Here is a 15448-nt window from a genome sequence, read left to right as displayed (position 1 = left end):
TCTCCCGGTTTCAAGTGATTCTCCTGCCTCAGCCTCCCGAGTAGCTGGGATTACAGGTGCCTTCCACCATGCCCAGCTAATTTTTTGTATTTTTAGTAGAAACAGGGTTTCACCATGTTAGCCAGGCTGGTCTCGAACTCCTGACATCAGGTAATCCGCCTGCCTCGGCCTCCCAGAATGCTGGGATTACACGCGTGAGCCAATGCAGCCCGCCTAATTTTATATATATATTTTTTAGTAGAGACGGGGTTTCTTCATGTTGGTCAGGCTGGTCTTGAACTCCCGACCTCAGGTGATCACCGCCTTGGCCTCCCAAAGTGTTGGAATTACAGGCATGAGCCACCGTGCCTGGCCAAAAAATTGTTTTTAATTTAAAAAAAAGGGGGGGGGGGTGCCTGGCACAGTGGCTCATGCCTGTAATCCCAGCACTTTGGGAGGCCGAGGCAGGCAGATCACCTTGACGTCAGGAGTTAGAGACCAGCCTGGACAACATGGCAAAACCCATCTCTATTAAAAATTAAAAAATTACCCAAGCATGGTGGCATGTACCTGTAATCCCAGCTACTCAGGAGGCTGAGGCAGGAGAATCACTTGATTCCGGTAGACGGAGGTTGCAGTGAGCCAAGATTGTGCCACTGCACTCCAGCCTGGGTGACAGAGTGAGACTCTGTCTCAAATAAATAATAATAATAATAATATTAATAATAATGATGTATTAATATATTTTACACATTAGCACAGTGCATGGCACAGTATGGATGTGTGTGTGTGTGTGTATGCATGTATTTCTTTTTAACACAGTGCAAATACATAGGTGTGTGTGTATGTGTATATATATATTTTTTGGGTTTTTTTTGAGAGAGAGAGCGAACTTGTGCTGGGATTCTACACTTTGTAACCTGATTATTAATACATTTGAGGATGTTTTCAGTGGCCCATGCGTCGGGGATGGTTGGGTAGTAAGATGGGGGCTGTGAGTTCGCTGCTCAGCAACTTGATGTGGGGGGAACTCGGCTGGTATCCTCCTTCACCAGGAAAGATCGTTAATCCACCGAAGGACTTGAAGAAACCTCATGGAGACGGGCACGGTGGCTCACGCCTATAATCACAGCACTTTGGGAGGCCAAGGTGGGCGGATCACGCGGTCAGGAGATTTAGACCATCCTGGCTAACATGGTGAAACCCTGTCTATACTAAAAATAAAAATAAAAAAAAATTAGCCAGGCGTGGTGGCGGGCGTCTAGTCCCAGCTCCTCGGGAGGCTGAGGCGGGAGAATAGCATGAACCCGGGAGGTGGAGCTTGCAGTGAGCCGAGATCGCACCACTGTGCTCCAGCCTGGGCAACAGAGCGAGACTCCATCTCAAAAAAAAAAAAAAAAAAAAAAAAAAGAACCTCATGGAAAGAAAATGTTTCTTTGTGAAATTTTTTTGGAACATAAGATCATGCCTGGATTAAAGTGAAACAGCTGAAGCCATATCATGCTCATAAAGAGGGAATGATAAAGATTAACAAGGGTAAACTATTCCAGCAAGTGGTGGATGCCGCCAAAGAGTTTCTCAGGAGAGCCCAAAGGGAAAGATCAGACGTCATCCCACAATTCTGCTGATGACAAGAATTGGCTTAATTCCAGTGAGGAGAGAAGTAGGCCAAACTCAGGTGATGAGAAGTGCAAACAGCCTGTCTGAAGGGAAAGTGAAGAAGATCATGGGAGAAGGAAAGAAGAGGGTGTCTTCGGGCTCTTCAGAGAGAGGCTCCAAATCCCCTCTGAAAAGAATCCAAGAGCAGTCCCCAGAAGTGGGGTCAGCCCCCAAAGGATGAGAAGAATGTCACCATCCCAGAGTCCAGTACCTTGAAGTGGATGATGGCCGGACCAGTGGCCACATTTAAATGGCAGCCGACCAGAAGCGAGCCTGTTAAAGATGCAGATCCTCATTTCCATCATTTCCTGCTAAGCCAAACAGAAGCCATCTCTGTCTGTTAGCAGGCAATCACAAAGAAGTTGAAAATATGTGAAGAGGAAACTGGTTCCACCTCCATCCGGTCAGCTGACAGCATGGCTGTGAATGGCAGCATCACAGACAAAAAGATAGGATTTGGGGGCCTTGGTCTCATGAGAAGTGGAATCGTCTCTAACTTGCTAAAAATGGGTCACACAGTGACTGTCTGGAACCGCACTGCCAAGAAACGTGATTTGTTCATCTAGGAGGGGGCCTGCCTGGGAAGAACCCCTGCTGAAGTCCTCTCAACCTGTGACATCACTTTTGCCCATGTTTTGGATCCCAAGGTGGCCAAGGACCTGGTGCTGGTCCCCATTGGTATGCTGCAAGGGATCCGCCCTGGGAAGTGCTACGTGGACCTGTCAACAGTGGACGCTGACATAGTCACTGAGCTGGCCCGGGTGATTGCGTCCAGGTCGGGGGATCGCTTTCCAGAAGCCCCCCTCTCAGGGAATCAACAGCTTTCTAATCACGGGATGTTGGTGATCTTAGCAGCTGGAGACAGGGGCCTATACGAGGACTGCAGCAGCTGCTTCCAGGCAATGGGGAAGACCTCCTTCCTAGGTGAAGTTGGCAACGCAGCCAAGATGATGCTGATCGTGAATATAGTCCAAGGGAGCTTCATGGCCACGATCACCGAGGTGCTGACCCTGGCCTAGGTGACAGATAAGTCGCAGCAGACACTCTTGGACATCCTCAATCAGGGACAGTTGGCCAGCATCTTCCTAGACCAGAAGCGCCAAAATACTCTACAAGGAAACTTTAAGCCTGATTTCTACCTGAAATACATGCAGCAGGATCTCTGCTTAGCCATTGCACTGGGCAATGTGGTCAACCATCTGACTCCCATGGCAGCTGCAGCCAACGAGGTCTACAAAAGAGCCAAGGCACTGGACCAGACCGACAATATGTCCACCGCGTCCCGAGCCTACATACACTAAGCCGTCGGACCCCCCGCCCCCAGCCCTCTAATCTCTTCGCTAACCCCATCTTCCTCACATGGGGTCAGGGGCCTGGGACTTTGCTCTGGACCAGCCCGCCTGTCTCCATTTCCTTTTACACAGACTGAGACTTGCCATCAGCACAGCACACAGCAACACCCTTCCTTTGAGGCTGGTATGGTGGGGACGAGTGTCAGCAGGATTGGCTCATGGGAAACCTCTTGAGCTGGGCACTGGCCCCCAGATGGGGAGGTGGCTGTGTGTTCACACACACACACACACACACACACACACACACCCACCCACCCACCCACACACTGGCTCTCGCCCCAGGATAGAAGCTGCCCAGAAACAGCTGCCTGGCTTTTTTTCTTCTTCCAAGCTTGTCTTATCTCAAACCCCTTCCAGTCAAGGAACTAGAATCAGCAATGAGAGTTGGAAGCCTTCCCACAGGTACCCCCAGAGCGGAGAGGCTATAGTCATGTCCACGTCCCCCACTGAATTCTCTGCAGGGAGCGGCCTTGGGCCCAGATGAGCCAGACCAGACTCCAGACAGAGGGTCCCGTGGGGCCCCCAAACTCAGGTGATGAGCTGAGAAAGAGAAAGATGTTCATGTCTAAGCGTCCAGTGTGCACCCAGCACTCCTTAGACGCCTTTGTGAACTGAAGAGAGACTCCCAGAGTCCTGCGAAGATGAGGCCCTGGCTTTCCAGGGAGTATGGTGAGCATCTGGCCTTCACTGCCTCGAAGTGACGCCCCAGACACCACAGCAGGCGCTTGCCCCGCCCTGGGCTGTTCTAGTATTTGGATTTGCATTCCAGTCCTTGGGAGGGGGTCCTCAGGGTCATTAGTGAGGAGCCAAGAGGAATGGGGGTTGGGGGACACTCCTTCCTGTTTCTGTTAGGCCACAGACTCTTCACCTGCCTCTGAAGAGCTGCTCTGACCTTGGTCTCCTCCCCGCAGTCCCACATTCTCCAACCTGCCCTGCCAAGCCCCCTGCATGCCCACTGCTCTCTGTCCTCCCTTCTCCCCGCCTTCCTCTCATGGAGACAGTATTTCTTTCTGTCTGTCTGTCCCTTCTTTGGCCCAGACCCAGCCTGACCAATGATAAGCATTTCTTAGGCTCAGCTCTTGATATGGAAATGAGTGTCTTCACTCCAGCCAGCATCATGGTCTTCGGTGCTTCCGGGCCTGGGGTCTGTCGGGGGTGAAAAGAACTGGGCCTGACCTACCTGAACTGACTGACCCTCTGAGGTGGGTCTGGGACATCTTCGAGGCCCTAACATTTCTCTTTGGATAGGGGACCAGAGGGCGCTTGGGATGTTGCATAAGAACAGGAAGTCACCCAAGGGATGTCAATTTCTTATCCCTCTGCATGGGTTGGATTTTCCAAAATCATGATTTGCAGAAGGCCAGCACTTACGGTGGAATGTATATTATAAGGCAGCCACACTGGGGCAGGGTCCTTCCCCTCTCCCCACTCACAGCTTTGGCCCTTTCACAGATTAGAACCTGGGTTAGAGGATTGCAGAAGATGAGGTGGGAGGGCAGGGAAGATGCCTGTCAGGTTTTTAGCACAGTTCATTTCACTGGGATTTTGAAACATTTCTGTTTGAACACAAAGCCTGTTCTAGTCCTGGCAGGACACATTCTGGGGGTGGGGGTGGAGGAAGATGTGGTAATGTAACCGGTTAGTCAGTGTTGTCTTAATATTGTTGACAATTCTGTAAAGTTCCTTTTTATAAATATTTGTTAAGCTGTTTCACCTTTGTTTTGAAATCCTTCCCTTTTTTTTTTTGGAGACAGAGTCTCACTTTATCACCCAGGCTGGAGTGCAGTGACAGTGGTCTCAGCTCACTGCAACTTTCCCCTCCCGGGTCCAAGCGATTCTCCCATCTCAGCCTCCCAAGTATCTGGGACTACAGGCACGTGTCACCACACCCGGCTAATTTTTGTATTTTTAGCAGAGACAGTGCTTCACTGTGTTGGCCAGGCTGGTCTCAAACTCCTGACCTCGTGATCCACCCGCCTTGGCCTCCCAAAGTGCTGGGATTACAGGTGTGAGCCACCATGCCTAGCCAGTCCTTCCCTTTTAAGCAGAAAATGTGACACTTGTGAAAAAGCTTGTAAGACAGCACTTCCCTTTTTTTTCCCTTTAAACCTTTAAATGACAAATCTAGGTAATTAAAATTGTGAATTTTTATTTTTGTTTTGTTTTTAATGAACACTTGTCTTTCAGAATAGGATTGTGTGATAATGTCTAAATGGCAAAAACAAAACATAATTTTGCACAATTAACAAAACTACTGCAAGAAAAATAAAACATTTCTTGGTAACACAAAAATTAATACATTTGAAACATTTTTCATGTAACCTTACTGACCAGGAATACTTATATTTTACAGTCATAATGGTAGCCCTGCAGTGCACTCTAGGAGTGAGTGAGCGAGCATTGGCAGTTCACTGTAGTAGTGTAGGCAGCCTGCAGTAGTGCAGTCTCCTGTGTCTTTAGCATGATGAAATGGTAGGATGCACCCGAGCCAGTGGGCCAGCATCCTTGCTGGCCCTAAGCTCTCAGAAAAGCTTCTTAAACTCTCTGAGCTTTCCTGCAGTATTCTTTTGAGGATTAGAAGTAATTGAAAGTGACAAATCCTGAAAGAAGAAGCTCAACAAATAATCATTAATTGCTCCTGATCCTCTGAATGAATTGAGGGGTGTCCTTAATTAGGTGTATGCCCAAAGATCAACTAGGAGCAAAGGAAAATGTTAGAACTTGTGTTTCTATTTATTTTTAACCTCACTCTTTTACAATTTCTATTTTTTGTGAATATTTTTAAATATAAGCTGGGTGCAGTGGCTCACGCCTGTAATCCCAGCACTTTGGGAGGCTGAGACAGGCGGATCACCTGAGGTTGGGAGTTCAAGACCAGCTTGGCCAACATGGTGAAACCCCGTCTCTGCTAAAAATACAAAAATTAGCCGGGTGTGGTGGTGCATGCTTGTAATATTAGCTTGTCTGTCTCTCTCTCTCTATATATATATACACACACAAACACACACACACACTATATATATATATACACACTGTATATGCACACTATGTATATGCACTATATATATATACTACATATACACAGTATATCTATATACACACTATATATATACAGTATATATATATATATATATACACACACTATATATATACTATATATAATATCTGGTGGCCAGTTGTGTGATATACATTCATTTTTTCTGTTGGGTAGATTGATTTGACCTAACTTTGAGCCTCAATCTCAAGAGGTAAAGTAGTAGTTTGCCAATTTAATGCTGCACAAAGGATTATTTAAGTAATAATAACAATAATATCACATTGTATTTTACAAAGCTTCCTAGTACATCATAAAAATAAGACACAGGCTTGGGCAATAGAAAAATTACTGATTTTCAAATGTAACTGCTTCATGTGTGATTATAAACGAGGTAATCATGGCATTAAGGTTTGGTATACATTTAGAAGGAAAAAGAAAGTTGAGGTTTTAGTAAAGCAGAAAAACACTAAGCTTTAAAAATGAAGCCTGAAACCATGGAAAGAGGTTTAACTTCCCTAGTAATCAGGATAATTGCGGAATGCAAATTGAAACAAATACAAATTGAAACATTAAAGTACAATTTCTTGCCCACTATGTTGGCAGAAATGTTAACATCTGATGCTTATCCAGCGCGACTGAGGATGTGGGATGCTTTCATGTAGAAGTGTAAGTTGGTACAACCACTTTGGAGGGTAATTTGGCAACATTTTCAGAGTTAAAAATGCTCATGCTTTGTAAACCTGCCATTTGTAGTCTCTGGATCTGCCCTAGGGAGATAGTCTTGTTTTTTTTTTTTTTTTTTTTTTTTTTTTGTGAATGTCTTCCACAGGGAGATACTCTTAACACAGAGTGGCGTGTACGAGCATGTTCAATGCGGCACCATTGTTAATAGCAGACAGTTGGAGGTAACCATCAGTGGGGGAATGGTTAAAAAGATTGTGATTTTAAAAAAAAGGTACAATATAATTCACATATCATAAATTTCACCATCCTAAAGTGCACAATTCAGTTTTTTAGTGTATTCACAGAGTTGTACTACCATCACCTCCACCTAATTCCAGAACATTTTCATTACCCCAAAAAGAAACTCATACCTGTTAGCAGTCACTCCCCATTTCCCCATTTCTCCCTTCTCCCATCCCCTGGAAACCACCAATCTACTTTCTGTCTGTGAATTTGCCTGTCCTGGACATTTCATTTAAAGAAATAGAATCATACAATCTGTGGTACTTTTTATTTGGCAACAGCTTTATTGAGATGTACTTTGCATACCACACAATTCACCTTTTTTTTTTTTTTTTTTTTTTTTTTTTTTGAGATGGAGTCTTGCTCTATCACCCAGGCTGGAGTGCAGTGCTACAATCTCAGCTTACGGCAACCTCCGCCTCCTGGGTTCAAGCGATTTTCCTGCCTCAGCCTCCCCAGTAGCTGTAATTACAGGTGCCCGCCACCACGCCCAACTAATTTTTTTGTATTTTTAGTAGAGACGGGGTTTCACTATGTTGACCAGGCTGGTCTTGAACTCCTGACCTTGGCCTCCCAAAGTGCTGGGATTACAGGCATGAGCCAACACGCCCAGCCTTTAAGTGTGCAACAGTTTTTAGTATGTTCAGGAGTTGTGCAGCCATCACCACAGTCAATTTTAGGACATTTTTATCACCTCAAAAAGAAACCCCATGCCCTTTAGCTCTCCTCCCTATCCCTGGGCAACCATTACTATCCCTGTAGATTTGCCTATTGTGGACATTTCATATATATGGAATGGTAAAATGTATGGTCTTTTGTGTCTGGCTTCTTTCACTTGGTGTATTTTCAAGATTCTTCCATGTTCTGGCAGGTACCAGTACTTCATTCCTTTTCATTGCTGAATAATATTACATTGTATGGATATACCACATTTTGTTTATTCACGTATTAGTTGATGGACATTTGGGTTCTTCCCACTTTTTTTTTTTGAAACGGAGTCTCACTTTGTCACCCAGGCTGGAGTACAGTGGCGCAATCTCGGCCTACTGCAACCACCGCCTCCCAGGTTCCAGTGATTCTCCTGCCTCTCCCAAGTAGCTGGGACTGCAGGTGCATACCACCATGCGCAGCTAATTTTTGTATTTTTAGTAGAGACGGGGTTTCACCATGTTGTTCAGGCTGGTCTTGAACTGACCTCAAGCAATCCACCCACTTGGGCCTCCCAAAGTGCTGGGATTACAGGCGTGAGCCACCACGCCCGGCCTCTTTCCACCCTTTGACTGTTTGAAATACTGCTGTTAGGAACATCTGTGTACAGGTTTTTACATGAACATGTTTTCAGTTTCTTTGAGTAGAATTGCTGGGTCATAAGGTAACTTTCTGAGGAATTGCCAAACTGTTTTCCATGGTGGTTGCCCCATTTTACATTCCCATCAGCAATGTATGCGTGTTCCAATTTCTCTATATCCTTGCCAACACTTATTTCTTATTTTTAAAATTATAACTGTGAAAGGAAGACAAATCTTGGGACCCTAAAATCACTAAGCTAAAGGGAAAAGTCAGTCTGGGAGCTGCTTAGGACAAACCTCCCTCCCATTCTATTCCTAAAAAGATAGCGACTAAGATAAAAAAGTTGCATACCTCCCCCTCAATTTGTACACAAGAAAATTCCTTGCGGACAAAGGACAGAACTCAAAGTCACCCCTCTGTTCATTGAGATAAATGCATATCTGATTGCTTCCTTTGGAAAGGCTAATCAGAAACTCAAAAAAATGAAACTGCTTGTCTCTTACTTATCTGTGACCTGGAAGCCCCCTCCCTGCTTCTAGTTGTCCCACCTTTCCATACCAAGCCAATGTACATCTTACATTGTTGATAGATGTCTCATGTCTCCCTAAAATGTGTAAAATGAAGCTGTGCCCCGACCACCTTGGGCACATGTCGTCAGGACCTCCTGAGGCTGTGTCATGGGTGGGCATCCTTAACGTTGGCAAAATAAACTTCCTAACTTGAATGAGACTTGTCTCAGATACTCTGGTTTACATAACCATCCTAGTGGGTGTGGAGTGGTATCTCATTGTAGTTTTTATTTGCATTTCCCTAATGATTTATGATGTTGAACATCTTTTCATGTGTTTCTCAGCCATTTGTATATCTTCTTTTCCAAAATATCTATTCAATTTATTTTTTTATTATTTTTATTTTTATTTTATTTTATTTTATTTTATTTTATTTTATATTTTGAGATGGAGTCTCACTCTGTCCACCAGGCTGGAGTGCAGTGGCATGATCTCAGCTCACTGCAACCTCTGCCTCCTGGGTTCAAGCGATTCTCATGCCTCAGCCTCCTAACATGCTGGGATTACAGGCGTGAGCCACCACACCTGGTTGGTTCTGTGTGGCATTTTTATACTATGCTGCCCAGCTATTAAAAGGAATGAAGCAAATCTATACATAATAATCCCTGACTCGATCTCTAAGACTTAATGTTGAGCAAAATAGCAAGTAGTAGGATGATACATTATACTACATTATAAAATTTATATAAATTTTATATAAATAAATACAGTCAGGTGTGCCTTGCATACACTTACACACACACACACAAACACTCACACCCTGGTACTGTTCAGTTAAATATATATATGTAAGAGGATAGAGAAGGGCCTGATATAATATTTCCCAAACTTTCCAAGATAGTTTGTTACCTTGGGCCAGGAAGAGAGAGAATGAAGATGGGGGTGGAAGTGGGGTATGATCTAAAGGGGCTTTTGTCTCATTTATGACATTTTACATAGTATCCACATACTATTTGGCCAATAAAACATGTAAAAGCTCCTTAAAATGTAATTACAACCTGAAAAAATAAGAACATGGGAGCTGTTGGGGAACTGTAGCAGGAGATGGGTTAGAATCCATGCTCCGTGTCCCCAGGCAAGGGAATGTGTATTCACTAACTCCTTTTATAGCTCAGCTTTATTTTGTCTTGGGTCCTTTCTCTTTTTCAAAATAATTTTATTATTTTTTAATACTATATAACAATTCAAATAGCATGGAGGTTTATAAAGTGAAAATGAGCTTGTCTCCCCTCTTCACCTGAGACTACCCACCCTGAGGTAGTGTTAGTGCATGTCCTTTTCCTGCTCAACTTCTGTGTTCTGGTATTGTCTCCTGCCCACCTAGTAAGCTGTGCTTCCATCCTCTTGTTGATGGCGAAAGCTCCTTCCTCCATGGGAAAGTGAAGTCTTCATTTTGAAGCATCCATGGAATGGCCTGCAGGCTTGCTTTGTGTCACCTCCTAGCCGAGATTGTGATAGTAGGTCTGGAGTTCTACTTGGGCGTCTTTATTTTATAAAAGTTCCCATGGTGATTCTGGTGAACCAACAGAGGGTTAAGAGTCATTTATCTAGGGAGTAGCAGAGCAATCATAAATTGTGCCTATGCTGCTTCTTTGAGAATTATTTTTGGTAGCCGCTTTATGAGAGTGATGAGCCTGTCAGCTTTATGGAAACATGCCTGAACTTTTAGATGGTCTGTTTTCTTCCAGGAATTTCACAGAACTTTTACTTTAGGTTATTTTCAGCATTTGTGTTTTTCTAACTAAATATTCAACATGGAACTGCTATTTGAGTCTGAGAAAGTGATCATGGATTCTTTTTTGAAAATGTTGGAAATAAACAGTACACAGCAAACTTAGCTTGTAAACTCTGCCATTTCGCATTGAAAATGGGTGGATATAGTAAAAATGACAGGCGGTAAATCTTCACCAGGCAGAGTGTCCTTGGGTCTTGCTTTAAAATACTTTTCCTCCCCCACAGCCTGACTTTTGTATTTCATTTTAGTGTGTTTGCCTGAGATGTGAGCGGCAGATTCATGTGATAGATGTCTCATGTCTCCCTAAAATGTACAAAACGAAGCTGTGCCCCAGCCACCTTGGGCACATGTTGTCAGGACCTCCTGAGGCTGTGTCATGTCTTAAATTTGAGTAATCTTTCTCATATCTTAAATTTATGTTAAAGTTTACATTTTCTCTTGTAGGTATTCTCATGGGAGCAGTTATAAAAATTATAGAGTTTAAAAAACTGGCAAATTGGAAGGTAGGTTTGCCCTTTGGTTGTTCTTAATTTTAGTAACATTGATCATTATACTGGCTTTTTTGTAATTACTTGGCTATCAGTGGAGTTATTTATATTATTATATTATATATCCCATTAATTTTTAATTTTTTTATTAGATACAGGTTGATGCCTTTACATCTGAGTTTTTGCAGAAGCATAAGTCTCATGCTGTTTCAAGTGAACATGGGTGCCAGTGTCATTTTTTTTTTGTTATTATACTTGCATTTTTGTAATCCTAGACTAACCTACTTTTTTAGGCAGGAAAATTCTCTAATTAGCATTAAACATTAAATACTGTTTCTTGCTCCCAATTCCATTCTGACAACTGAGGATAATAAAACATACTTGTCCAGTACTGTGAGACACAGTACTTTATATATTGTAGCTCATATTATCCTCATGACAGTCATGTGAGGTGGATTGTCTGGGTATTGTAATATCATCACCTCGTTTTTACAGATGAAAAAAGTGACACTCAGGGAGATTGGGATGTATTCAATGTCACAGAGCTAGAAAGAAAGTGGCCGAGTGGAGTCTTGTGTCCAAACCCTCTGGCCTGAATATGCAGTGTTTTCTCCACCATACCACCCCATCCTCAGTTTGCTGATATTTGTACCCTTGTGTTAAAGAGGTTATTAGAGTATGAACATCATCCTGGGGTGCAAGTACTCATTGAAACTGGAATTTCAACATAAACTTGAGCATCCATGTTGAGTAGGGCGAGATTAACAAGTATGCTACAAAATTGATTTTGTGGAGGGAAATAAGATTCATTTCAAAATAATAAAGAATTATATGGCTAAAATTGATCACATTTAAGCCCTTCCTACTTTGATGAAGCTCCTAGGTGCTAGGATTAATTGACCTATGAAACTGTAGAGTGTAAAATTAGCAAGACAAACCTTATAGACTAATGTAAAACACAATTTGAAGCTGTTATAAATAGTAGTAATGAAATATTTTATATATTAAATAAATTTTCAAAATGTATATTGAGCTCTGGAGGGTGATAAGACACACCTCTGCTGGGGAGGCCCCACTGGAGCGCATTGCATGTAGGATCTCTGCCTTCCTGCTACTTGGTTACATTTAACCACCCAAGAGTGGGTCATGACTGAAGAGCCTTTTTCTACTCCTAGGCTGGATATAGCCTGATGTGTAGATTTTGCCCACTAACCCATTTTGTTTGATCTGATTTAAAAATCATTTGATCAAGGCTGGGCGTTGGTGGCTCATGCCTATAATCCCAGCATTTTGGGAGGCCAAGGTGGGTGGATCACCTGAGCTTAGGAGCTCGAGACCAGCCTGGGCAACATGGTGAAACTCTGTCTCTACAAAAATACAAAAAAAAAAAAAAAGGTCAAAATTTGAATTGACTTTAAAACAATTAAAAATTGTTAGATTTTGGGTGGGTGCGGTGGCTCATGCCTGTAATTCCAGAACTTTGAGAGGCCGAGTCGTGTGGATCATCTGAGGTCAGGAGTTTGAGACCAGCCTGGCCAACATGGTGAAACCTCATCTCTTCTAAAAATACGAAAAATTAGCTGGACATGGTGGCACGCACCTGTAGCCCAGCTACTTGGGAGGCTGAGGCAGGAGGATCGCTTGAGTCCAGGAGTTTGAGGCTGCAGTGAGTTACAATTGCACCGCTGCAGTCCAGGCTGGGCAACAGAGCAAGACCCTGTCTCTAAAAAAAAGAAGTTGGGGCAGGCTTTCTGGAGGAGCCTGCATTTGTGGAGAGTCAGAGTGAGAAGCAGGATACCTGCCTGGAAACCAGATGTGCAGGGAGCAGTGGGAAGTCAGAAAAACAAGAGGAGCTGGTGGTTTCTTTCCCTGAAGTTCTGATTCTAAACTGACCTGCTGGGTCTGCCTTCTACCTGTATTATCATGTGCTTAATATTTTTCTATCAACTTGCTTTTTAATTATATATATATATGTATATATATGTATATATATAATTTATTTATTTCTTATTTTCTTTTTTTTTGAGACAGAGTCTCGCTTGGTTGTCCGGGCTAGAGTGCAGTGGCACGATCTCGGCTCACTGCAACCTCTGCCTCCTGGGTTCAAGTGATTCTCCTGTCTCAGCCTCCTGAGTAGCTGGGCAGGAGAACAGGCGTGTGCCACCATGCCCAGCTAATTTTTGTATTTTTAGTAGAGACAGGGTCTCACCATGTTAGCCAGGCTGGTCTCGAACTCCTGACCTCAAGTAATCCACCTACCTTGTCCTCCCAAAGTGCTGGGAGTACAGGTGTGAGCCACTGCACCTGGGTGTGGCTAATTTTTAAAAAAAAATTTTTGTAGAGACATGATGTCTCTATGCTACCCAGGCTGTTCTCGAGCTCCTGAGCTCAAGTGATCCTCCCACCTTGGCCTTCCAAAGTGTTAGGTTATAGGACTGAGCCACGTGGCCTATATATTTATTTTCTTATTTTTTTTTTTCTTTTTGCTGGGGGGCGGTGGGGAGCAGACAGAGTCTCACTGTGTTACCCAGGCTGGAGTGCAATGGCATGGTCTCAGCTCACTGCAACCTCCACCTCCCAGGTTCAAGCAATTCTCCTGCCTCAGCCTCCTGAGTAGCTAGAATTACAGGTGCTTGCCACCACGCCCGGCTAATTTTTGTATTTTTAGTAGAGACGGGGTTTCACCAAGTTGGCCAGGCTGATCTCGAACTCCTGACCTCATGATCCATCCACCTTGGCCTCCCAAAGTGCTGGGATTACAGGCATGAGCCACTGCGCCTGGCCATGTTTGTTTTCAAGGCAACATTACAGTACTATTTCTTTTCTTTTCTTTTTTTTTTTGAGACAGAGTCTCGCTCTATCGCCCAGGCTGAAGTGCAGTGGCACAATCTCGGCTCACTGCAAGCTCCGCCTCCTGGGTTCACGCCATTCTCCTGCCTCAGCCTCCCGAGCGGCTGGGACTACAGGCGCCCGCCACCGTGCCCAGCTAATTTTTGTATTTTTTAGTAGAGACAGGGTTTCACTGTGTTAGCCAGGATGGTCTTGATCTCCTGACCTCGTGATCCACCCATCTCGGCCTCCCAAAGTGCTGGGATTACAGGCGTGAGCCACCTTGCCCGGCCTACAGTACTATTTCAATTCAGAAACTAATACCGTTTTGTAAACATGATAAAAATGAAGTAGTACAGATGCCTGTTGAAGCATCAGAGGTCAAGTCTGCTCTCTGTCGAGGGAGATCAGCACGTTGGAGAGAGCTCTTAGAGGCGGTATTGCCATCCTAAGGTGTCTTGGATTTATTTGGGCCTGACGAAATAATCAAAAGGGGCTGACTCTCTCAATCCATGAGGTCAGTGGTATTTGATACACACTGCTCAAGTGCCACCTAAAATCACCTCAGAGCATTTCGGGGGAGCCATTGCCAAAAGGAACTATAACACTTATTTCCCTGAAAGGCAGTGTGTTCATAAGGGCTGTAGTAACAAATTACCACAAACTAAGTGGCCTAAAACAACAGAGATTTGTTTTCTCACAATTCTGGAGGCCAGAAGTGAGAAGTCAAGGTATCAACAGGACCAGGTCCCTCCCAAAGACTCTAGAAAAGAATTCTTCATTGCATCTTCCAGCTTCTGGTGGCCCCGGTTTTCCTTGGCTTATGGCCACTTCACTCCTGTCTTTGTCTCTGTGCTCACATGGGCTTCTTCTCCACGTCTCTGTGTGCCTTGTTCTGTCTCTTACAAGTCGATGTTTGCTGCCTTTGGCCTTCCCTTATCCAGTGTAAGGTCATCTAGATCCTTACCTTCATTAGATCTGCAGAGACCCTATTTCCAAATAAGGTCACACTCTGAGGTTCCTGGTGGACATGAATTGTGGTTGGGGTTGGGGGACACTATATAACCCCACTATAGGTAGATTCTCCTTTTTCCTGGGGTGGGGGTATAGTTTTTGTACCTCCAAAAGGCTGTATATAGTGGTCCTGCAGCACAGATCCTGAGAACAGGTTGCCTCATAAAACACAAGAGCTCGGCTCATTTTTTTTCACACAGTCCCAGTCTGAATCATGAGCTTGTTGTACATGCTGCTGTTTTAAGACTTAATAAGGCATTTCAGAAGTCATCATTTGCTTCTATTTTGAGCCTTTTTTGAATTTCTTTTAGTCTTTATGGTAACAGCTGTACATTTGTAAGAATACACTTAGGCATTCTTTGGAATAGGGATTTTGACAAGAAATCAGACTGTCAAAATTGTGACATGGGAAAATATTCATATGAAAAAGGGCCTAATTTTGCATTTTTAAATAGACTGTGTATTACACATAACCATTTTGGGCTTGAGGACCAATATATATTTCCCCAAAATTCTACCAACAACTAGAG

General features: G+C 43.8%; 1 protein-coding gene and 1 pseudogene across 4 annotated transcripts in view; both read left to right on the top strand.

Annotated features, from left to right (window-relative positions):
* The window catches only part of SLC9A8 (solute carrier family 9 member A8), a 77309-nt gene that overhangs the window by 13877 nt on the left and 47984 nt on the right, over positions 1–15448 (top strand). For 3 of the 4 annotated variants that reach the window (XM_003252921.2, XM_004090081.2, XM_030825239.1), the window contains exon 4: positions 11032–11090. The exons of the other annotated variant lie outside the window; for it this stretch is intronic. In XM_003252921.2, coding sequence (XP_003252969.1) covers positions 11032–11090 — 59 coding nt within the window. The remainder of the gene's footprint in view (positions 1–11031; positions 11091–15448) is intronic. 4 annotated transcript variants of the gene reach the window in all.
* On the top strand, positions 875–3000 carry LOC100593241 (annotated as a pseudogene).

The sequence above is a fragment of the Nomascus leucogenys genome, chromosome 13 (assembly GCF_006542625.1).
Source record: "Nomascus leucogenys isolate Asia chromosome 13, Asia_NLE_v1, whole genome shotgun sequence".
Taxonomy (NCBI): Eukaryota; Metazoa; Chordata; class Mammalia; order Primates; family Hylobatidae; genus Nomascus; species Nomascus leucogenys.
This window is presented reverse-complemented; position numbering and strand designations above follow the sequence as displayed.